General features: G+C 42.3%; 1 protein-coding gene across 1 annotated transcript; it reads right to left on the bottom strand.

The window, feature by feature from the left end:
• Positions 1–8,832: 8,832 nt before the first annotated feature.
• Positions 8,833–23,308, bottom strand: ZNF749 (zinc finger protein 749). Its single transcript, XM_032171329.2, has 3 exons — positions 23,028–23,308; positions 16,313–16,439; positions 8,833–15,039 (listed from the first exon to the last, which is right to left on the bottom strand). Exons 1-3 carry the CDS (start codon positions 23,040–23,042, stop codon positions 13,064–13,066), a joined length of 2,118 nt encoding a protein of 705 aa, XP_032027220.1. The 5' UTR covers positions 23,043–23,308; the 3' UTR covers positions 8,833–13,063.
• Between the last annotated feature and the right edge of the window lie 458 nt (positions 23,309–23,766).

The following is a 23,766-nucleotide window of genomic DNA, read 5'->3' as shown; positions in this document are numbered from 1 at the left end:
AAACAATATGATCTTTTGGGGGGTCTTGATTCTAAGCATTTCTCGATGAGATTATTGCAGCCTAAATTTTAAGACAAATTCCCCTCCCATTACTGAGACACAGCCTTCCTATATTCTCTACCTAATGCTTCATCAATTATGAGTTTTTTTTACTCAAGCTGGTTGGAATGAGAACTATCATGTTTTCTGTATAAGCCTTAGGAATTGCTTCCCGTATAATCCTTTCAGGTGGTTCTTTACCCATCCTCTGGTCTTTTTCTATATGCAAACACAGATTATACTCAGCTGAATGCTTGGGGATGGCCCTCTATATCTCTGAAGTTTTTTCTCTCCTGTACTCTGCTCTGTACACTCCAGTCGGCAAACCCAGACTCTTAGCTATGTCTCCTTAACACAGGATGACTTTTGGGCTCTGTCTGAGCTCTCCATCTTTGTATTAGGGCCTCGGAATTCATTTTCACAGTAACCTTATTTAGTTTTTTCTTTTTTGAGAAAATCTATGAACCCATTTTTTTCTTTCTGATATAGTGAAGGTCTGTCAATTTTAATAATTTATTCAAGGTGTCTCCTTTTTATAATCAGAAAGAACATAAATCACATATTACAGATATGAGCAATGAAACATAGTATAGTACTAGATAACTTTGAAACATATAATGGATAATGTGTGATTGTTTTAGACAACCCTTTCTCAGTAAGTTGAAACTCGGAAAACAAAAATCCATTGAAACATACCAACTGACCAGGCTCACTCAAGAGATCTGAAAAATCCTCCACTAAAGATATTTAATACGGCCGGGCACGGTGGCTCACGCTTGTAATCCCAGCACTTTGGGAGGCCGAGGCGGGCGGATCACGAGGTCAGGAGATCGAGACCACGGTGAAACCCCGTCTCTACTAAAAATCCAAAAAAAATTAGCCGGGCGTGGTGGCGGGCGCATGTAGTCCCAGCTACTCGGAGAGGCTGAGGCAGGAGAATGGCGTGAACCCGGGAGGCGGAGCTTGCAGTGAGCCGAGATGGTGCCACTGCACTCCAGCCTGGGCGACAGAGCGAGACTCCATCTCAAAAAAAAAAAAAAAAAGATATTTAATACATATATCTATATCTATATATCTATATATCTCTTAGAGAGAAAGAATAAGTCATATTCTAGTGAGAATTGTTAGGATTTTTTTTTTTTTTTTTGAGACGGAGTCTCCCTCTGTTGCCAGGCTGGAGTGCAGTGGTGTGATCTCAGCCCACTGCAACCTCTGCCTCCTGGGTTCAAGCAATTCTCCTGCCTCATCATCCCAAGTAACTGGGATTACAGGTGCATGCCACCATGCCCAGCTAATTTTTGTATTTTTAGTAGAGACAGGGCTTCACCATGTTGGCCAGGATGGTCTTGATCTCTTGACCTCATGATCTGCCTGCCTCGGCCTCCCAAAGTGCTGAGATTACAGGCGTGAGCTACTGCACCCAGCCTCGAGATTTGTTAGGATTTTAAAGTTGGTTTAACAATAGACAATCTATTAATCTATTATATTAAATACAGTCTGTGGTGTAATAAAAAATATATCTGGATGTTTGTCCCAGGCTTAGTGCTACAAAAATCTTGCAATTCTTTGAGTGAGAGGAGTGGATTTTTTATACTAACGAAGTGATTCACTGTAGGTTCCTAGAAAGGTTCAGAATGGGGGCTCTTCATCAGAAAGACCAACCATGTAATAAGAGGGTTGAAACTTTGATCCAGATTGACCTTTGGGGAGAGGAAAGGAACTAGAGTTTGAAGTCAGCCATGTGAGTGTGATTTAATCACAGCTACAAAATGAGACACCCCTTCCTCGTTCCTCCCTACCAACTTAGAACTCGATGCAGAGGCTTGGTGGAGTTTCCTGGTTGGTGAACATGTTGACGTACCAGGAGGATGATGTGCCTTGACTTTGTGGGGAGAAGGTATGGAAACTTCACATGTAACCAATAACTAGAACACTTAAAAAAATTATCAAATGACCATCCATAGGTGAATGAGTAATTGTATTAATTTTCTAGGGCTGCCATAACACAATACCAAAACTGGGTGGCTCAAACAACAGAAATTAATTTTCTAACAATTCTAAAGTCGAAGATTAAGATGCTGGCAGTTTTGGAGTTCTCTGAGGCCACTCTCCTTGGCTTGCACATGGCTGCCCTCTTTCTGTCTCTTCACAAGGCCATTACTGTATGCATGTGTACCCCTGGTGTCTCTGTGTGTCTTAATTTCTTATAAGGACACTGGTCACATTAGGGTCCAACCTAATGGGCTGATTTCAACTTAATTACCTCTTTAAAGTCCTACCTCCAAATACATCACATTTTGAGGTACTAGGGGGTTAGGATTTCAACGTATAAATTTTGGGTATACACAATAATGTCCATGGCAGCAATCGATTGTAGCATCTCTATGAAATGGAACACTATCCAGCAATATAAAAGGATGTCTATACATAATATGGATGAATCTCAAGAGCCTTAAGCTCAGTGAAAGAAGCCAGATGCAGATGATGACATGTAGTATCATTCAATTTATGTAAAAATCTAGAAAAAGAAAAATCAGTGGAGCAAGAAGGCCAAAGAGAAACCTTCATCAATTTTCTCCCCACAGGAACACCAGCTGAACAACTACTCATGCAAGAAAGCACATTTATAAGAACCAGAAAACTAGATGAGTGATCGGATTTTAACATAATGTCAAGAAGAAAGGCATTGAAGTTGGTAGGAAAGGTAGTCTTGCATTGCCTAAACCACCCCTTTCCCATCCCTTGGCAGACCAACATGCAGAGAAAACTCTGTGTGCTTGTAGAAGAGAGCGCAAAGTGAGTGTGGGACTTTGCATTGGAACTCGGTGCTGCCCAGGCACAGAAGAACACAACACAGGGCACAATTCTACTTGTGCCCATGGAGAGAGCATTTAGACCAGCCTGGGGCCAGAAGCAAATCCTCAACCCCTGTGAAAGGAACCTGAGTCTCAGCTGGCACCAACAACAACTGACCAAAGTGGCCTGGGGCCCAGAATAAGTTTGAGTGGCAGTTAGGTCACAAGGACTGCAGTCCTTGGGCAAGCCCTAGTGCTGCAGTGGTCTCTCAGGCTGTGGACTTTGGGTGCATGTGACCCAGTATGTCACCAGCTGTAGCAGCCAAGGGAGTGTGCCACACCCCTCCCCCAACTCCAGGCAGTGTGGCTCAGAAAGAGACTCCTTTTGCTTGAGGAGAGGGAAGAGTACAGATGAGTTTGTTTTTCAACTTGAGTACCAGCTCAGTCATAGGAAAATAAAGCGCTAAGTAGAATCCTGAAGCCACCGATCCCAGGCCTTTGCTCCTGGACAGTGCTGCTAGACCCAACCCAGCCAGAAGGGAATCTGCTGTCCTGGTTGGATGGACACAAGTTCTGGCTGGTTTTACCACCTTCTGATTAAAGTGGCCTCAAGCCTTGAATAAACATCAGTGGCAGTCAGGCAATACTGACTGTGGACCTTGGGCAATACCCAGTACTGTGCTGGTCATAGAGTCTGTGGGTTTAGACTAGCATTACTGTGATGCCAGCTGTGATGGACACAGGAGTCCCTGTGTCACCTCTCCCCCAATTACAGGCAGCCTGGTATATACAGAGAGACTTCTTATACTTGGGGGAATGAGAGAGAAGAGAGTAAAGGACTTTGCCTGGGAACCCAGAACATTCTCTTCTCTTTCCCACATCTATCTAGGCTGGGTATCTAGGAGTCTGCAAGATTTATTGCATACTTAGGATTATGGCACCCTCTAGTGCTGGAATGGCTGCAGTGATCACAGCTTAGGGAACTCAGCACTCAGTCCCCTTTGAATTCTTGGAAGGCCCTCTGAAGAACAGGTACAAGCAAGGCCAGACTGTGATGACTGGAATAAATAACAAACTCTTCAGTGTTCCGACATATACAAATATCCACAAGTATTGAGAACATTCAGGAAAATATAATCTCATCAAATGGACTAAATAAGCTGCCCAGTGACCAGCCCTGGAGTGATAGAGATCTATCAGACAGGGAATATCTTTCAGACAGGAAATTCAAAATATCTGTCTTGAAGAAGCTAAAAGAATGTCAAGAAAACATGAAGAAAGAATTCAGAATTTTAGCAGAGAAATTTAACAGAGATTGAAATAATTACAAAAAAAAAATCAAACTGAATCATCCTAGGGCTGAAAAAGACAATGGATGAACTGAAAAATACATCAGAATATAACAACAGCATAATTGATTAAGCAGAAGCATTTGTTAGCTTAAATACAGGCTATTGAAAATACAGAAGAGAAAAAAGAAAAAGAATGAACTGTGCTTAAAAGATAGCAAATAGCCACAAAAGGGCAAGTCTAAGAGTGATTAGCTTTAAAAAGGGAGTAGAGAAAGATGTAGGGATAGACAGTTTATTCAAAGAAATAATTATAGAGTACGTTCCAAATGTATGTGTATATATATATATATATATATATATATATATATATATATAAATATACAGGTATAAGAAAGTCAATGCCAACAAGATTCAACACAAGACATATAACAATCAAACTCTCAAAGGTCAAGGATGAAAAAGAGGAAAAGTAGCAAGAGAAAAGAAACAACATATAAAGGAACTCCAGTACATCTGGCAGCAGTCTTCTCAGCAGAAATCTCATAGGCCAGAAGAAAGTGAAAAGACATATTTAAAGTGCTGAAGGAAACCATCTTCAACCAAGAATATTCTAGTCATCAAATATATTCTTCAACCATGAAGGAGAAATAAAGGCTTTCCCAGCAAACAAAAGCGGAGGGAATTCATCAATACCAGGCCTGTCTTACAAGAAATAGTAAAGAGAGTTCATCAGTCTGAAAGAAAAGAATGCTAATGTGCAACAAGAAATCATCTGAAGGAATAAAACTTACTGGCAAAAGTAAATACACAGACAAATTGAGAATATTCTAATACTGTAGTTCTGGTGTGTGAACCCCTCATATCTTTAGTATGAGCACTAATACAAATCTATCAAGAATGATGACTGAATAGCTTTTTAGGAGATATATAAAAAGACATAAAGTGAGACAACGAAAAGAAAAAAGGGAATGATGAGTTATAGTATAGAGATTTTTAGTTTATTCTTTGCTTATTTGTTTCTTTTCATTGTGATCAAAGTTAAGTTGTCATCAGTTTAAAATAACTTTTTGTAACTGTAAGATTTTTTTGTGTCTCATGGCAAACATAATGCAAAAATTTATAGTAGAGATACTAAAAACAAAAAGCAAAGGATTAAATCATACTACCAGAGAAAATCACTTATCCACAAAAAAGGCAGTAAGAAAATTAGAGAAGACTTAGAAAACAAATAACAAAATGGAAGTAGTAAGTCCCTAACTATAAATATAAGATTTAATGTAAATGGGTGAAATTCTTCAACTAAAAGACATAGAGTGGTTGAATAGATTAAAAAAAAAAAAAGACCTAACTATGTGCTGCCTATAAGAAAACTCACTACACCTGTAAAGATGTACAGACTGAGAGTGAAGGGATAGAAAAAGATATGCCATGTAAATGAAAACCAAAATGGAACAGGTCTAGCTATATTTATATCAGGTACAATAATTATTTTTAAATAATACAGTTTTTCAAGTTAAAAACTAAAAAAGTAATTATGAAAAAAGTCAATTTAGAAAGACATAACAATTGTAAATATATATAACCCCAACATTAGGGCACCCACAAACACATAAAGCAAATATTAATAGATCAAAAGGATAGACTTCAGTACAATAATACCAGAGAACTTCAACACCTCATCTTCAGCAATGGGCAGATCATTCAGAGAATACATTAACAAAGAAAAAAACCCAAAAGAAACTAAAGCAAAAAACTTAAAAGTACAACAAAGAAGAAAACTAAGAAACTAAACTCAAAATTGGCAGAAGGAAATAAATAAAGATTAGAGCAGAAATAAATGAAATAGAGATTTTAAAATACAAAAGATCAACAAAACAAGGAATTTTTTAAATTTTAATTTTTAGTTCTAGGATACATGTGCAGAATGTGGAGGTTTGTTACATAGGTAAACATGTGCCATGGTGGTTTGCTGCACCTATCAACCCATCACCTAGGTATTAAGCCCAGCATATATTAGCCATTTTTCCTAACGCTCTTCCTTCCTCAGCCCCATCCCCTGACAGGCCCCACTGTGTATTGTTCCCCTCCCTGTGTCCATGTGTTCTCATTGTTCAGCTCCCACTTCTAAGTGAGAACATGTAGTGTTTGGTTTTCTGTTGTGCATTAGTTTGCTAAAGATAATGGCTTCTAGCTTCATCCATGTCCCTGCAAAGGACATGATCTCATTCTTTTTTTTTTTTTTTTTTTTGAAACAGAGTTTCACTTGTTGCCCAGGCTGGAGTGCAATGGTGTAATCTCAGCTCACCACAACCTCCGCCTCCTGGGTTCAAGTGATTCTCCCGCCACAGCCTCCTGAGTAGCTGGGATTACAGACATGCACCACCACACCCGGCTAATTTTTTGTATTTTTAGTAGAGACGGAGTTTCTCCATGTTGGTCAGGCTGATCTCGAACTCCTGACTGCAGGTGACCTGCCCGCCTTGGCCTCCCAAAGTGCTGGGATTACAGGTGTGAGCCACTGCGCCCAGCCTAGCTCAGTACTTTGTATGAACATATAGATTGCATTAAGGTTGAACTGCATATATGGTTTTACTTCAGGGTATATGCTTAAGTGAAAAAGGCATGGGTCAGAAGAGTGCACAAAGGATGCTGAATTATTTGAAGCCAGCAGAGGCATATGTACATAGGGACAGACAGGTGGGGAAACAGAAGTGAAAGTTAAGGATTCTATGGAATTATTCTGTGATATATCTTTGGGTTTTTACAAACATAAATACTTTATAATTCCTAAATAATGTTCAGTTAAAATGAAATTATAAAATCCATAAAACTCAGGGGTTCTACACACACAAAGGAATACAAATAAAGCTAGGGAAATATTTAAAAGATATAAGATCTATCAAAGTTAATAACATTATTGATATTATACTATAATTTGCAAATGTAACCATGAGGAAAAACTGGGCGATATGGGCCAGGCTCTTTCTGTTTTATTTTCTACAACTGCTTGTGAATCTATAATTATTTCAATAAAATTTTCAATTAAATAGCCCAGTGATATGTAAGATGAAAATAAGATACTGTAAAACCTTGTCTTAATCATATCTTGGTAAACACCATTGGTTATTGATGAATTGAAACAAATAAACCTACAATGTAATTGGTAGCAAAGCTTTCACCATAGAACAAAGCAAGTACAAATGCTAACTCAAATAATTTAAATAATCTCTAAACTACAAAATTTTTTGGAAGAATAAACATTAACGTATATTTTATTTTAAATATATATATTTTGTATTATTTCTATAGAAAATACATTGATTTGACTGCATAGTAATAATCATTGTAATCTATAAATTAATCATCAAAGAAATAGCAACCACAAAGATTGGAATCTCAACACATATGTTAAAAAGAAGTCCTAGGCCGGGTGCAGTGGCTCCTGCCTGTAATCCCAGCACTTTGGAAGGCCAAGACGGGCAGATCACGAGGTCAGGAGATCAAGACCATTCTGGCTAATACGGTGAAACACTGTCTCTACTAAAAGTACAAAAAATTAGCCAGGTGTGGTGGCGGGCGCCTGTAGTCCCAGCTACTCGGGAGGCTGAGGCAGGAAAATGGCATGAACCCGGGAGGCGGAGCTTGCAGTGAGCCGAGATCGCGCCACTGCACTCCAGCCTGGGCGACAGAGCAAGACTCTGTCTCAAAAAAAAAAAAAAAAAAAGTCCTAATATGTGTTAATAATTGGCTTTTAATTTTGTTCATTTATATTAATGTATATTGAACAATACGATGGTTAAGGTTTGAAGATGTAAGCCAACTCTCAAAACTAATAAAGGGAAGATATCAGTCTTATCTCTAGATTTAATCAGTTGTATTGATAATTAAACATTTAATATAAATAGGAAAATATTAAACAACTTTAGTGGGATGACACAAACTAATATAATGTTAGACATTTGCTTACCCCAGTAATTCATTTATTATCCTCTTCATAGAAATGAGAAAAGAATAAAAAGAGAGGGAGGCCTATTAATTATAAGAAGCTTTAAAGAAATAAAACATTCGTTTGTTAAAATGTCCAGGTATTTATATTCAAGTGAACCAAATATTTTAAAAATCTGAGATAATTAGGGAAATGTTAAAAATCTGAGATAATTATTGAAACAACAGTTTAGAATAAAGATATATTCTAGGTAAATCAGAAAGCAAAAGAATTGTGGCTACTGGAAAAATGATACATGGTAAAGTAAAATAAACAGGATAATTACATTTGGGGAAACAATACTAACAGGTGATTTTAACAGAATATGGAAGTATAATGAAGCGCTATCAAAACATTAAGATCAGATATAAACTGTAGCAGAGACAAACTGTGGCCCCAGATAAAACTCTAATACTGTACTGTAATTTTCTTTTACAATTATTTTACTTAACAAAATTCCAATCAAAATGGTAATATTTCTAAATTATTTCCACTATTTATGAAAGACAATTTTTAATAAATAAACATAAAGACACTGTTTACTGAAATGAAACAAAATAGAAAATTAATTGCAGAGAGGAACTCTATAAAGCATATCTCATGCACATATATTTTGGCAAATACAGATTATCAGTTTGTGGATCAGTAGTTTAATGTATCTTATTATAGTAATTTCATTTAAATAGAAGTCAATCTTGACTTCACATTGTAAATGAAGCTTAAGAACACACTGAATCTAAAATATAAAGAAGGACAAATCTCTTAGGTAAAAATATTAGAGTGTATCTTTCATAATTGGGGTTAAGAAATCATTACTATTCATGGTCTAAAGGCCATTTTATTTCAAAATAAAAACATTATAATAGTATAGATTATATTAAAAAATAAAAAAAATTTAAATATGTGAAACATAACAGTGCAAGTTACTGACTATAACATCAATAATGATATTAATTATATGAATAAAAGGCCAAAAACAAATGATAGCAAAGTATGCAAGCTGTGCTTGGAAGATTTACATGAGATGTTTATAAAAGGTATATTTCACAATTGATCTAAAGATGCCAATGAATCCAAAATGGTATTCCATTATTTTCAACTCCAACACATTATTTATTTGGCTAGGTTTATAAGTCATATTTCTCTGACACAAATTTTACCTTTTTCTTTCCTATGACTAAACCTATTTAATCAGACTGACTTTCAATTTGAAGTTTGTTGACTTGGCCTAAATATTAGATATTTTAAGTTCATTTTGAATGCAGAACACACACATTTATTATATTCCTCCTGTAACTTATTCATACCATTGTTTTACCTCATAACATTGTTTTAAAAACCAAATGTTGTGCATTTATTCTAAGAATTTTATTACAGATTAAGAGAAATAAGATCTACCCTCTTGGCAATCTTAGTTCCATTATTTTCATTATCTTATTTAAATTATATACTGCAAGTTTATTCAAGTTTTATGAAAGAAAATTGAAGCATAAGGAACACATGTCAACCTTTGAGGGCAGGAGTCCTGGCTGGTAAAAGCTGTAGTCCAACAAGCAGCAATCACGTGCATTCCATGGATGCCTATCAGGACCTCTGACAAAGGGAATGCACAGAAGGCATTCACTCAGCATCAGGGCAAGCACCAGGGAGTTTCAGGGCTCTTACTAAGTGTGCGAAATAATAAAAATCTGCCTGAAGTCTCACCAATTGCCAATGCTTCTTTCTGAGGGTTAGGGAAAAGGAGATGGAGGTAGTATGTCAAGGTGAATATTCACGTTAACTTTAGACACACATGGGATCATTAAAATATTCAGAATAAAAATTATAATTTATAAGGACAAAATGGAAAAAATAGAAAATCAAATGCATGAGGGAAATAAGTTATGTAACTAGAACAAGGAAGCAAATTAGAAGTGATAAAGAATCAGGAATCATCTTGAAGATGAATCACAAGTGAATTTGCATAAGAAACACATATGTCACCAAATGATGTTTAACAATCTAAAATTTTTCATGGAATGAGATCCTGAAAATCTTGATATTGCTGTGTTATTGATCGCTCCCACCCTAAAGAACCGCAGTCATTCACAGGTGAAAATGCCTCATAATTTCCCTTGATCATAACAGTTCTGTGGAGACACAGGAAAGATCTAAATGAGGTGTCCACCTCTGTCAGAGACAGGGAAAATGGAAATGCCTATCAAACAGGGTGTTAGCTCAGACATTTTTGTTTTTTGGAAAAACAACTATCTTATGAAATGACATATGTGGTAGGAGTGAAACAACAGATACTTAAGAGACAGTTAATAAATGGGTAACAGACAGACAGATCCTCTGATTATAAATCAAATTATATCTGAACAAATTCTGGGGGCAGCCTTGGCTCTTCGTGTATAGTGTCACATTAATATGAGGATAAGACTGTAAAGGTGTACTTTTGAATCTCATTCCATTCTCAGCACAACATTTGCATTTTAAGACTCTAAAAGACCCTAATTTTTTCATAACACACAAAGTTAATTTCCATATTCATCTTCACACAAGATTTTCATGTCTATAAATGAGATACAGCTGCCTCTTATTGATCTAAATGAGAAACTTAATATTAACAACCTCCTACTGAAGATGGGAATTTAGAGGTATATTATTTAAGTCTACCTTAGACACCATATGCCCCTGCTTAAAAGAAAGTAACAGAAATCGTAACACACAGGCCAGGTGCGGTGGCTCACCCCTGTAATCCCAGCACTCTGGGAGGCCGAGGCAGGCGAATCATGAGGTCAGGAGTTCGAGACCAGCCTGGCCAACATAGTGAAACCCCGTCTCTACTAAAAATACAAAAATTAGCCGAGCGTGGTGGCAGGCACCTGTAATCCTAGCTACTCAGGAGGCTGAAGCAGGAGAATCACTTGAACCCAGGAGGCAGGGGTTGCAGTGAGCCGAGATTGTGCCACTGCACTCCAGCCTGGCAACAGTGCGAGACTGTGTCTCAAAAAAAAAAAAAAGTGTGAGGCAAGGCTTTAGAAAATATCCCAGAATACACTGTTATCATAGGAGATAACAACTCCTTGTTATTGAGCCTGAAAACCTTCTAGTGGGACAAGATATGGAGGCAAAAGATAGTGATATTAATGATCCTCACCCTGTGTAGGCCTTGACTAATGTGTGTGTCTGTGTCTTCATATTTAACTTCTTTTTTACGAAGTTAAAAAAATTAAACAGAAAAAGTTTATAGAATATAAAGGAGTACTTCTATACAGGCTGTATAATGTGTTTGTGTTTTAAGCTATTATTACGAAAGAGTCAAAAAGCTTTTTAAAATTTTAAAAGTTCATGAAGTAAAAACGTTACAGTAGACTAAGGTTAATTTATTACTAAAGAAAAAAATTTAGAGTAGCCTAAGTGTACGTTTATAACATCTACAATAGGGTACAGTAATGTCCTAGAGCTTCACATTCACTCACAACTCACTCCCTCACTCAACCAGAGGGGTCCCGCAAGCTTCGTTCATGTTAGTGCTCTATTAAGTTTTTACCATTTTTTATACATTTTTACAGTATCTTTTGTAAACTTAGATATGTTTAGATACACATTTACCTATCATTGTGTTTCAATTACCTACAATATTCAATACTGTAACATGCTGTTAAGGTTTATATCCGAGGCGCAATGGACCGTATCATATAGCCTAGGTAATAGGCTGTGCCCTTCAGGTTTGTGTAAGTACACTCTGTTCACACAATGACAAAATCACCTTAAGATGATTACTCAGATCACAGTCCTCTTGTTAGGCGACACATGACTACAATGGGATTTTATTCGGCGTTTAAAAAAGATGAAAATCATAAGCTATGCTACAACATGGATAAACCTTGAAGACATTAAGGGAAATATGCCTCAAAATAAGTCACAAAAGACTAAAACTTAAGTTTCCTCATATGAGATATTTATAGTAAAATTCATACAGTAGTAGTTGTCAGGGGCTGGTTGGAGTAGGGAATGAGAAAGAGGAGTAATTTAAAGCAGCGGTCCCCAACCTTTTTGGCACCAGGGACTGGTTTCATGGAAGCCAATTTTTCCACACATCAGGGACGGAGGAGGGGGTGGATAGTTTCAGAATAAAACTGTTCCACCTCAGATCATCAGGTATTAGTTAGATTCTCATAAGGAGCACACAACCTAGATCCCTCACAGGCACAGTTCACAATAGGGCTCAGGCTGCTATGAGAATCTAATGCTGCTGATCTGACAGGAGGTGAAGCTCAGGTAGTGATGCTGGCCCAGTTCCTGACAGGCCACAGACTGGTACCAGTTTGCAGCCTGGGGGTTGTGGACCCCTGGTTTAAAGGGTATAATGTTTTAGTTTCATTAAGTTGAAAAAACTTCTGGATATTAATTGACAACAATGCGAATGACTTAACACTACTGAACAGTACGGTTAAATATGGGTTAAGATGGTAGATTTTAAGTTACCTGTAATTTGCCACAATTATAATTTTTTTCTTTTTGAGACAGAGTCTCGCCGTGTCACCCAGGCTGGAGTGCAATGGAACGATCTCAGCTCACTGCAACCTCCGCCTCCCAGGTTCAAGTGATTCTCCCTGCCTCAGCCTCCTGAGTAGCTGGGATTACAGGCACCCGCCACCATGCCCAGCTAATTTTTGTATTTTTAGTAGAGATGGGGCTTCACCATGTTGGCCAGGCTGGTCTCAAACTCCTGACCTCAGGTGATCCGCCCACCTCTGCCTCCCCAAAGTACTGGGATTACAGGTGTGAGCCACCACGCCTGGACATAAATGTTTTTAACGTAGTTCCCAGCAGGAAATCCTTGCAGATTTCCGTCTGAACTCTTTCAACAGTAGAATTACATATATTAATAGGTTCTTTCTCTGATGTGAATTTTTGGTGCTGAATGAGGTGACAGTTGTGGTGACTTTCCTACATTCACTCCACTAAGGCCTTTTTCCAGTGTGAATTCTCTGATGTTTAATGAGGCTGGAGTTGTATTTAAACACTTTGCTGCATTCACCACACTCATAAGACCTTTCTCCAGTATGAGTTTTTTGGCGCTGACCAGTATTACATTTGTTGAAGTCTTTCCCACATTCCCTTAACTTAAAAGGACTTTCTCCAGTGTGAGACTGCTGATGTATAACAAGGCTCGATTTAGTCCTAAACAATTCCCTACATTTACTGCACTCATGAGGCTTCTCCCCAGTGCAAACTTTATGATGTTTAATCAATGTAGAGCGGTATCTAAGAAACTTCCCACAGTTGCTGCATTCATAAGGCTTTTCTCCAGTATGAACTCTCTGATGAATAACGAGTTTGTAGCTATCTCTAAAAAATTTCCCACATTCACTACACTCATAAGGTCTTTCTCCAGTGTGAACTTTCTGATGTCTACTCAGTGTACAGCGATATCTAAAGAATTTCCCACATTTGCTGCATTTATAAGGCTTTTCTCCAGTGTGAATTCTCTGATGAATAACAAGTTTGTAGCTGTCCAAAAAGAATTTCCCACATTCATTGCATTCATAAGGCCGTTCTCCAGTATGGATTTTCTGGTGAACATCTAGATGAGCCTGTGTAAGGAAGGCCTTCCCACATTCACTACACACATAACGCCTTGGCCTGAGGTCAATCCTCTCGTGTTGAATGAGGTCAGACCTTTTTGAAAATGCATCAGTGTGGATTTTCTGGTGCTGAACTAGGTGGGACTTTCTAACAAAGGCCTTCTCACATTCAGTGCACTCATAAGGCCGTTCTCCAGTGTGAATTTTCAGATGCTGAACAACATTATGTTTGAGGCTAAAGGCTTTCCCACATTTGCTACACTTATAAGGCCTTTTGCCAGTATGAACTCTCTGGTGCATATTGAGTGTGGAGCGGTGACTAAAGAATTTTCCACATATGCTGCATTCAAAAGGCCTTTCTCCAGTATGAACTCTCTGATGTCTACCGAGTGTGAAGCTGTCCATAAACAATTTCCCACATTCACTACACTCGTAACGCCTCTCCCCAGTGTGAACTTTCTGATGTCTGATGAGTTTGGAGTTATACATAAAAAATTTCCCACACTTGTTGCATTCATAGGGCTGTTCTCCAGTATGGGTTTTCTGGTGACCAACCAGATGAGCCTGTGTAAGGAAGGCCTTCCCACACTGGGTGCATTCATAAGGTGTTGGTCTACTGCGAATCTCCTGATGTTCAATGGGGTCAGACCTTTTTGAAAGAAAGCCTTCACTGTGAATTTTCTGGTGCTGAACTAGGTTGGACTTTCTAATAAAGGTCTTTCCATATTCAGTGCCCTCATAAGGCCTTTCTCCAGCACGATTTTGCTGATATTTAATAAGGTTGGAGTTGTACCTAAACAATTCCCCACATTCACTGAACTCATAAGGCCTCTCCCCATTATGGGTTTTTTGGTGCTCAAACAGCCTATGTTGGTGGCAAAAGTCTTTCCCACCTTGGCTGGAGTTGAAATCATTCTGTTCACCTTGAAAGGCTTCCCCATCCTGGGTATCCCTGTATAGCTTCCACCCACTGTTTAAGACCTGTTGCTGGAGAAGGTCTGAGCTGGCAGTAAAATCCTTGCCACCCTGTGTACATGTGAAGTTCCTCTCTCCCACATGAGCACTGTGGTTCACAAATGAAGGCCTCCACTCATCACTTCTGGTGAGCTTCTCTCTAATCTGCTCCTTTTGGTGCAGGGCATGCTCTGCTGCACATGTGTACAGCTCTTGCTCAGGGTGTGTTCCATCGTGCTCAACCAGGTGCAGAATGTCCTTCAGAAGTGAGCTACATATCTTGCAGGGCTGGGCCTTCAGGGTGGACAAAGCTGGCTTTGGAGTTGTGACCTGTAACACTCTTACAGAAACACACTGCTTGGAAAGTACCTCCTCATCCTTGGCTCCATGCCAACAACCTGCAAGAACAGAAATGCTGGTGAAGTGCATGTGAACTCTGGAGGAGGAGGCAGCCCCATCACAAATGTCTGTGAGACACACCCACAAATGAGGGCACAGGATTGGTCACAGGCAAGGAAATAAGGCCAGTGAGAGGAAGGCCCAGTGTTCAGAGGAGGGCCTGTCAAGTGTGTGTAATGGGGGAACCCTGGTGGTAAGGACACAAGGGAGAAGTACCAAGCAGGGAGGGCAGGTGGGGTCTCCAACTCACTCCTCTACAAATGGCTTTCAACGGGCCATGACTGTTGTGTCCAGATCCAGAGATGTGATTGTGTGACAGCAAGTATTCATGGACTACTGAAGGATACATGCAGACCTCATAACACCTAAAGTACAGGTCACACATTAGCACTGCAAAGGGAGAGGTGGAAGAGAATGGTGGAGAGATGAAGGCTGGAGAGGAGGGGTCAGAGGTGGAAGCCAGGGGTCGGAACTCAAAGTAAAAATAACAACAGGGAAGGAAAGGAAGAGTGAGGGGTGGCCAGTGGCTCTGCATCAAACAGTAGTGGTCACAAGGTAAGTTCTCAATGTGATTTGAACCCAGCCTTGACATCACATCCTTTCCCAGCTTTCACCCACCAGGGCCAAGTCCTTCTGAGTGTCTCTTGCCATTAACAGAGGACTATCCACTCTGCCAGGCACCCAGAGACCTCCCCCTTGCTCAAGGTGAGCAACTATCTAGCTGCGGCATAAGTCAAGCTAGGGGAAAGGCAGGGAAAGGGAGGGGACAGCATGTACACAGAGCAATAAACCCAGGACATGCTGCATTCTAAAGCTATCAGAACACCCAGTAGAGAGTCCTGCAGAAATAACTTCACAATCCTCACAAGTGGTGACCAGGGAGGTGCCTGAAATTCCTAGCACAGACACTGTCTCCAAGTATGTCAGCAAGGGGAACAGGGAAACCCTTGGACAGAGGATTCACGCATTTGGACAGAGTAATCAAACCAGGGACAGGCACTGCCATTAGGATATCTTAAAGAAACCTGAAGATTTCTGACTTCTGAGCCTTATCTTGTAAAGTTTCAGAGCAACAGAAGCTGGGGCTGCTTAAGGGGAGGTAGTACAGTATACACAGCCCAGCTCTGGCTGCCTCATCACATTTGCCAGGAAACCAGGAGAGGACAGGACATAGCACCCACAATCTGCTGTGAGAAAGACAGAGTTGTCATGGAAAAGAGCAAAAAAAACAGCACCCAGCACAAGACACCAGAGTAGGTATGAAGGCCTTACCTACTGATGACAAAAGCGCCAAGTTCTCCAGCATCACATTGCTGTGCAGGTGTCTCTGAGCATCATTAAGGATCCCCCATTCCTCTTGGGAGAAATATATGGCCACATCCTCAAAGACCATACAATCCTGCCAAAATTATGACACTTCAGTCTATGAACAACTTCTTATTGTGTGTTTCCTTAGATCTGTATTTATCTACTTAAAATCTAAGAATTGGAGGGCCAAACTAACAGCCAATGTTTTTACATTTCCCTTGCAATCCAGATCCCATATGCTGAACCACTATCTAATGCTCATACATGATTATTTTTCCTGTCCTAATCAACACAGGCCCTGTCACCACACAATAAGGGATAATCTCTATGCCCTAAGGCTGCCAGACTTATGCAAACCAAGTTTTAAGCTCATCATCCCACCCTGCATGCCTTTCCTGCCAAAACCCCAATACAGTCTCTGATGTATGCTTTCCCTTCAGTCATGCCTCTGCCTCCTGACCAAATCTAGTATTTCCTGTGGCCTTGTGCAGCACAGCATTCCCCCTGCACTAAGGAAATGAAAGTAATAAAAATTATTTCAATGCCATTAGCCTCTCTGTCATCACTCTTTTCCAAAAATGAAAATCCAGCGGGTCAATCACTGATACACTTCCCTCTCCAGAATCTTCAGTGCTTCCCCAGTACCCACACACATCCATCCCCTGTTTAGCCTCCACCCACTTCCCAAGGAGGAAGAGACTCCACATCCCGGTAGCATCTGCACTTCTCTTGCCCCCACTGCTACTGATTGCTGAGTCTAGCACAGCACAAAGATGGGTGGGGAGAAAGGAAAAGCATCATCAATGCCTAGCCCAGGGCGCCCTACCTTCTTTTTTTTTTTTTTGAGATGGAGTCTTGCTCTGTCGCCCAGGCTGGAGTGCAGTGGCTCACTGCAACCTCTGCCTCCCAGGTTCAAGCAATTCTCCTGCCTCAGCCTCCTGAGTGGCTGGGATTACAGGCACCTGCCACCACTCCCGGCTAATTTTTGTATTTTTAGTAGAGACGGGGTTTCCCCATGTTGGGCAGGCTGGTCTCGAACTCCTGACCTTGTGATCCACCCGCCTTAGTCTCCCAAAGTGCTGGGATTACAGACATGAGCCACTGCGCCCGGCCGGCCCTACCTTCTTTTATCACCCCGTTTCCTTGGGGTCTCCAGATCTTGCCTCCCAGACACCCAAACTCAGGCTCACTCTTCTCCCTTATGTGCCCATTGCCAGAGCTGGGCCCATGCATTCATGCTCCTCCTCACCTTCGCATCTCGCTTTGGACAGTACCTCTCTCATGTATCTAACTCCTCCACTCTTGCAATACTAACAGCAGCCCTGGCCCAATCAGGAGCATTTCCATGGCCTCCCAAGATGCCACTCTGTACATGGAGTCCTGCAGTGCACCAGAACCCTATTTGCTCCTGGGCTGCCCAGAATATAATGTTCCCTAGCGCCTGGGGCAGCACCGAGCCCTGTTCTGAAGGTCTCCCTTCCCAGTCCTGTTTCCTGGTTTATCCTCAGCCCCCACAAAACCCAAGTGACAACCTCACAGTTCTTGCATACCTTCTCTGAGTTCCAGATCTTGGCTGTCTCCCCCTTTTGCACTGTACATGCTGTCCCATAAGCAGTCACAACATTCTCTATCCCCCTAATTCTAATCCAAAGCCCAGATACACTGACCTCCCCAAAGCTATCCCCACCCCAGGCCTAGCAATGCTCCTTGCTGATCCCATCTTCCCCTTAAGTAGTCTCACAGTTTGCATGAAACTACCCAGGTCCAAGCAAGACTCACCACGAAACCCTGGTAAGTTTGTGGAGATGCCTCACCATCCATCTCATGGCCACTCTCCCCTCAAAAGCCCTTCCTTATACTCCACAGGCCGCCCCCAACATAACACACAAACATACACACACATACCCTCAGTCGATCCACTCTCTCATCTGTCTTTGTGACACTCACCAACACCATCCAGGTGCCCAGTGGAGACACCCAGTCCTCAGTCTGTTCCTTCTCCTTCCTTCCTACTAACGCCATTGCTTCCTAAGTCTGACCCAGTTTCACAACAGTTCAGCTATCATGTAGTGGATGTCTCCTTCCTGAACACTTCCAATGAACTCCGTTCCTGTGTGTACAACTGCCAGCCTGGCACCTCCACTCAAAGTTTCTGAAACATTTTTTCTGTATTTTTGTTTTTGTTTTGGCTTGGATTTTTGTTTTTGTCTTACTCTGTTGCCCAGGCTGGAGTGCAGGGGCACAATCATGGCTCATTGCAGTCTTTACTTCCCAGGCTCAGGTGACCCTCCTGCCTCAGCACGCCGATTAGCTGAGACCACAGAGAGACACCACCACACCCAGCTATTTATTATTATTTGTAAGGACAGGGTCTCCCTATGTTGCCCAGGCTGGCCTCAAGCGATCTTCCCACCTCTGCCTCCCAAAGTGCTGGGATTACAGGTGTGATCCACCATGCCTGGCCACTGGAACATTTTTGACTTGGCCAAAACTTGGTTCCTCATATGCTCTACTACATAAACACTCCCCTACTACAGAACTTACTACACCTTAGTTGCTGGAACATCCATCTTTCCAAACAAGGCCAAAACTGTGGAGCCATTCCTGACCCCCTCTTCCATCTCAGCTCCCAAGCTTCCTTGCTCTCTACGTTATAAAATACAGGCAGCTCTAGATCAAACACATACAGAAGCCCCCCCACTCCTCCCACTTCCACCACCGCCACTCTCGTTCAGTCACCAACAACCTCCACCTGGGCTGTTGCTGGACCGATCACCCAGGTATCCGTGGCTCCACCCTAACCCGCACATGGTCTTCCATTCTGCAGGCAGAGGGAGCCACCAAAACCTGGGTCAGGTCACCTCTTTTTCCCCCCTGCTCAAACCTTCCTTAGTTACCATCGCCCTCAGATGAAAGGCCCAGAACCTTAGACTGTCATTCCATGCTGATCCCGCATGCCCTGTATGCCCCAACCTCCTACCCTGCTGCCATAGTCTATCACGACCAGATACAACATGAATTTTCAGTTCACTAAACATCCCAGCTAAGTCGCACCAGTAAGCATTTGAACTTTCTATATCCTGTGCCTGAACGCCCTGCCACATCTTATCCCATCAGTTGTCGGAACTAGGACCACTCTATAACCAGAGGCTGAGTTCTGACTCCTGGTTGTGGTGGAACCACAGTCTTCAGACCCAAGGAAGGGAAAAACATGAAGTTTCAGGACACCACCTTTCCCTATATCAGCATGCCTAAAATATCGGAAAGGTAAGTGGTGGGGGCCTGGGGGAGAGAGCCTGAGAAACCCTTGACTTACCTGTGCAGGGTCCTTAAGCATTGCTGCCACTGCAATGGACCCCGTGGGAAGATGTGGCAGACTTGTACAGTTACTACTTGAGACCGTCACTGCGACAGTTACTACTGTTACTACTTGAGACCATCGTTATGAGACTGAATGAAGGGGGACGAACATAGAAATGAAAACTTAAGACAAAAGAAACTGTTTTAAAGAAGGCAAACCGGGGAAGAAGAGAGCTCCCTGCTTCCAGTGAGCAAAGGCAGCCCCTGAGCTTCCACAGCCCTCCTCATTTATTGGGTAGGATGAAAGGGAGGAGGAGGTAACGACTGGTCAGCTGCTTAATTGATCATAAGTTCACATTATTGTTAACAGGCTTCAATTATGCCTAATCACAAGAAACACTTGTGCCTGGGTCGTGACTGCCTTCAGCATTCCTTCTGGGTGGCATACGCAGTTTGTCAGTTTGCCAACATCCTGCTTTCAAGAGAAACAGTTTGCTGTTTACTCATATAGCCTCCAGTGGTATACTGAGTTGATCACGACCCTCATTCTTTCGGCCTGTAACAGGAAGAGGCAAGCCATGAGTATCAGGACAGTACTGTGGCATCCTACAGGCTGAGCTGTATAACCATCTCTGCCATGTACTGGAGCAAAGTAATCTGAAGCTACAGCAAGTCCTAAGTTCAGTGCTGCCTCTTAGCAGCTCTGTGTCTTTGGACAAGGACTGAACCTCCCTAAGCCTCAGTGCCCTTATGTGTAAAATGGAGATTAAAAGGGTTCCCACTTCACAGGGCTCATATTGACAAGAAGCATAAGTAGTACACGCTATGTATAAGCATTACTTTCTACAGGATTAATGGTTTTGTACATGTTTTCAGCACAAAGTAGAAGGTTTTGAAAATTTGAGTATTTTTCCCACTTTTTTTTTTTTTTTTTGAGACAGGGTCTTGCCCTGTTGCCCAGGCTACAGTGCAATGGCACAATCTCAGCTCACTGGAACCTCCGCCTCCCGGGTTCAAACGATTCTCTTGCCTCAGCCTCCTGAGTAGCTGGGATTACAGGCGTCCACCACCACACCCAGGTAATTTTTGTATTTTTAGTAGAGACGGAGTTTCACCATGTTGGCCAGGCGGGTCTCGAACTCCTGACCTCGTGATCCGCCCGCCTTCGCTTCCCAAAGTGCTGGGATTACAGGCGTGAGCCACTGTGCCCAGCCCACACTTTTTAATGTTTTAAGGAAATGTGATATATATATAAAGCTTTGTACTATAAGCAGAGTTACAGGTAAATTAACATTCTAACAATAAATATTTTAATACATTTAAATTATTGATTACATCTATTTCCAGTTGCCTATGTGTACATATTTAGAAGGATATTGGCTGAGAAAAAAAAAAAATAGCCCAGACCTGTCTGACCTACACAAAATGTATCAGGCTCAGAGAGGCAAGAATATATGAGATGTCAGTCACATCCCTGAACCTATGCCTGAGGACAACTGTTTAAAGACATTTTGTTCCTGACTAGCTGTCTCACCTATTATCTTCATGTTTCTGTAATCTATAATATAAAGAAGAATGTATAGCCAATAAAAACATGTTATTTTAACATAAGTTATTGGTAAACAACTCAGAAACTGCTTCTTTTTTCCTTTAAAAAAAAAAACCACTTGTCACTGTGGTAATCGAAGTGTATATTCAGGACAACTTGAATCTATGGTCCCAGAAGGCTATCATCAACATGTGAACTTGAAGAAACTCTCTTTAAACTAGATTCTGACTTGCTTGGTTATTTAAGATTGATATAGTTCATTAGTGTTTAAGTCAATTACCTGTTTTTACACCCCTAAGTTAATGAGTTGTAGGATGGGGCTGAGCAGTCAATCAGTCACTGGTCCGTTCAGCAAACAGGTCAGCCTGCCATATAATGCAGTAAAGGGAGCTTGCTGGAGGCCCTTAACTGTGGTGGAAGATGTGAGAAAGCCCTGCCCAGTTTTGGACCCAGTTGCTCCATGGCCTTATCTTGTTCCCCAAAGAGTGGCCCTCAGGGCCAGCTGAGTTAGAAGGGTGGAGTGACTACAATTATCTCTTGCCTCAGTCTCTGTATTTCAGGGCAACTCCTTATCCATCCAGGCCTCTTTTTCAACAGAAACAGACCAAACTCTTAGCCCATATCTGCTCCCTTCTGCAGGGAGTATCAGAGATGTCTTCCCTACCATGGTCTTTCCTCCAAATCTGAGCCCTCTCCTACCTCAGCCCATATGAAAAAACAATGTAGGAGCCGGGCGCGGTGGCTCACGCTTGTAATCCCAGCACTTTGGGAGGCCGAGGCGGGTGGATCACGAGGTCAGGAGATCGAGACCACGGTGAAATCCCGTCTCTACTAAAAATGCACACAAAAAAATTAGCCGAGGGTAGTGGCGGGCGCCTGTAGTCCCAGCTACTCGGAGAGGCTGAGGCAGGAGAATGGCGTGAGCCCGGGAGGCGGAGCTTGCAGTGAGCCGAGATTGTGCCACTGCACTCCAGCCTGGGCGACAGAGCAAGACTCCGTCTCAAAAAAAAACAACAACAACAACAACAACAAAAAAACAATGTAGGATTCTTCCTTCTCAGTCTGATCCACAGGCCAACTTCTCAAGTGCACAACTTCTAACTCATTTAAAGCTCCAGGCCAGCTACCTTCCCTGACCTTTGGAAATTACGTCCACCTACCCATGTGATGTCGCCCAAAATCCAACCCAGGATCTTCTGTCTGAAACCTGCTCCTTAAGCTAGTATCTCTAATTCCATTCTTTCAGATTTTTCAGGCCAAAACAAAACCTATGGAAGACACCCTTCACTACCGACTTTCCCTCACAGCTATGTTTGATGCAGCAGGAAATCCTGTTGACTCTATCTCTGAGATCCATCCAGAATCTCATCGCATCTCCCCTCTACTGCAACCCCTCTGGCCCAGCCCTACCATAATTCAAGGGGTTTCCTCAGCGGTCCCCTGCCCCCGTTCAACATCCTGTTTTCCCCAACTTGAAACTTCTAACTCTGGGCGTGACCCTCCCATTCGTCCTCCCTGCACGGCCCTCTATGGCTTTCTGTGGCTCTACTGCCCTTCCAGGGGAGACTCCGCCTCAACCTCTACTCCTTGGAGACAAAGACGCTCGGGCTCCCCAGTGCCGCCCGTTCTGCAGTGCCTCCAAGCCCCAGAGACGTGTTGGTCTCCGACGGGAGCTCCCCTGCCTCATTGCACCGCAGTCCCAGTCCCGGGCACCCCACACAAGAACGCCCCTCTCTTAGAGACACAAGGGCCTAACCTGCAGGGCCGCTCCTTGGGACTTCAGCACTGGGAGGAGGGGTTGGGCGGGGCGGCCTGGGACGCTGCACGCACCTCGGTCAGGTTCATCGGCGCGGCCTCTTCCCGTCCAGCCAAGGAAGAGCGGGGCGGGAACGGCGGTCACCTGGACGCTGACGGAGGCAGGGGCGCCTGCAGCCGACTCAGCCGATCCGCACTCTAGCCTCTGTGTAGAAGGAACACCGCTTCTCGCGTTTTTCCGCTCTGTCACCTCAGTCCCGACCCAGAGCTCTGGGACCCCCTAAATCAGTGAACAGATCCCTAGGCAGCCATGCTAACGTAACCATGAGGGTGCCGCCAGAAGTCCCGCCCACACAATTGAGACCTCATTAGTCGTCTCTCTGCTAGACCGATGGCTACACTCGCTGCCGTGCCCCCCCCCGCGCAGTGTCTTCTGGGTAATGTAGTTCCCACGCCGCTGTCTGCCCTGCCTCATAATGTAGGGCGCGCTGACCTTACGGAAAAAAAGCTGGAGGCCCCTGGAGGAGCGTTGAGAAATGCAGTTCCGGGGCTCTTAAGGACGTGGAGGGGCTTTACTGACTCTTAAACTGCAAGTAACCAGATTTTCCCGGAGGGCAGTCTAGGACAAATCTGAGAAATATTTCAGAGACCTGTCGTTTCAGATTCTCCGAAGCACAGCAAGTTCCCAAAGGAAGAACATCAGAAGCAACATGGCTGACCATAATGAACTGGTCCTCCACTCATAGCAGTCAGCTCTTTTGTGCTTGTCAAGTACACACATACTGAAGCTCTGGAGACTTTTTTTTGATCGTTA

This window comes from Hylobates moloch, unplaced genomic scaffold, assembly GCF_009828535.3.
Source record: "Hylobates moloch isolate HMO894 unplaced genomic scaffold, HMol_V3 SCAFFOLD_12, whole genome shotgun sequence".
NCBI classification, from domain to species: domain Eukaryota; kingdom Metazoa; phylum Chordata; class Mammalia; order Primates; family Hylobatidae; genus Hylobates; species Hylobates moloch.
The sequence above is the reverse complement of the archived record's forward strand: the minus strand, read 5'-3'. Positions and strand labels throughout refer to the sequence as shown.

Bases quoted from the DNA above. Each gene is read 5' to 3' on its own strand.
- ZNF749 (XM_032171329.2), bottom strand. The intron at 15,040-16,312 runs GTAAGGCCTTCA...CTGTTCTTGCAG, and splicing joins GGCGCTTTTGTCATCAGTAG to GTTGTTGGCATGGAGCCAAG.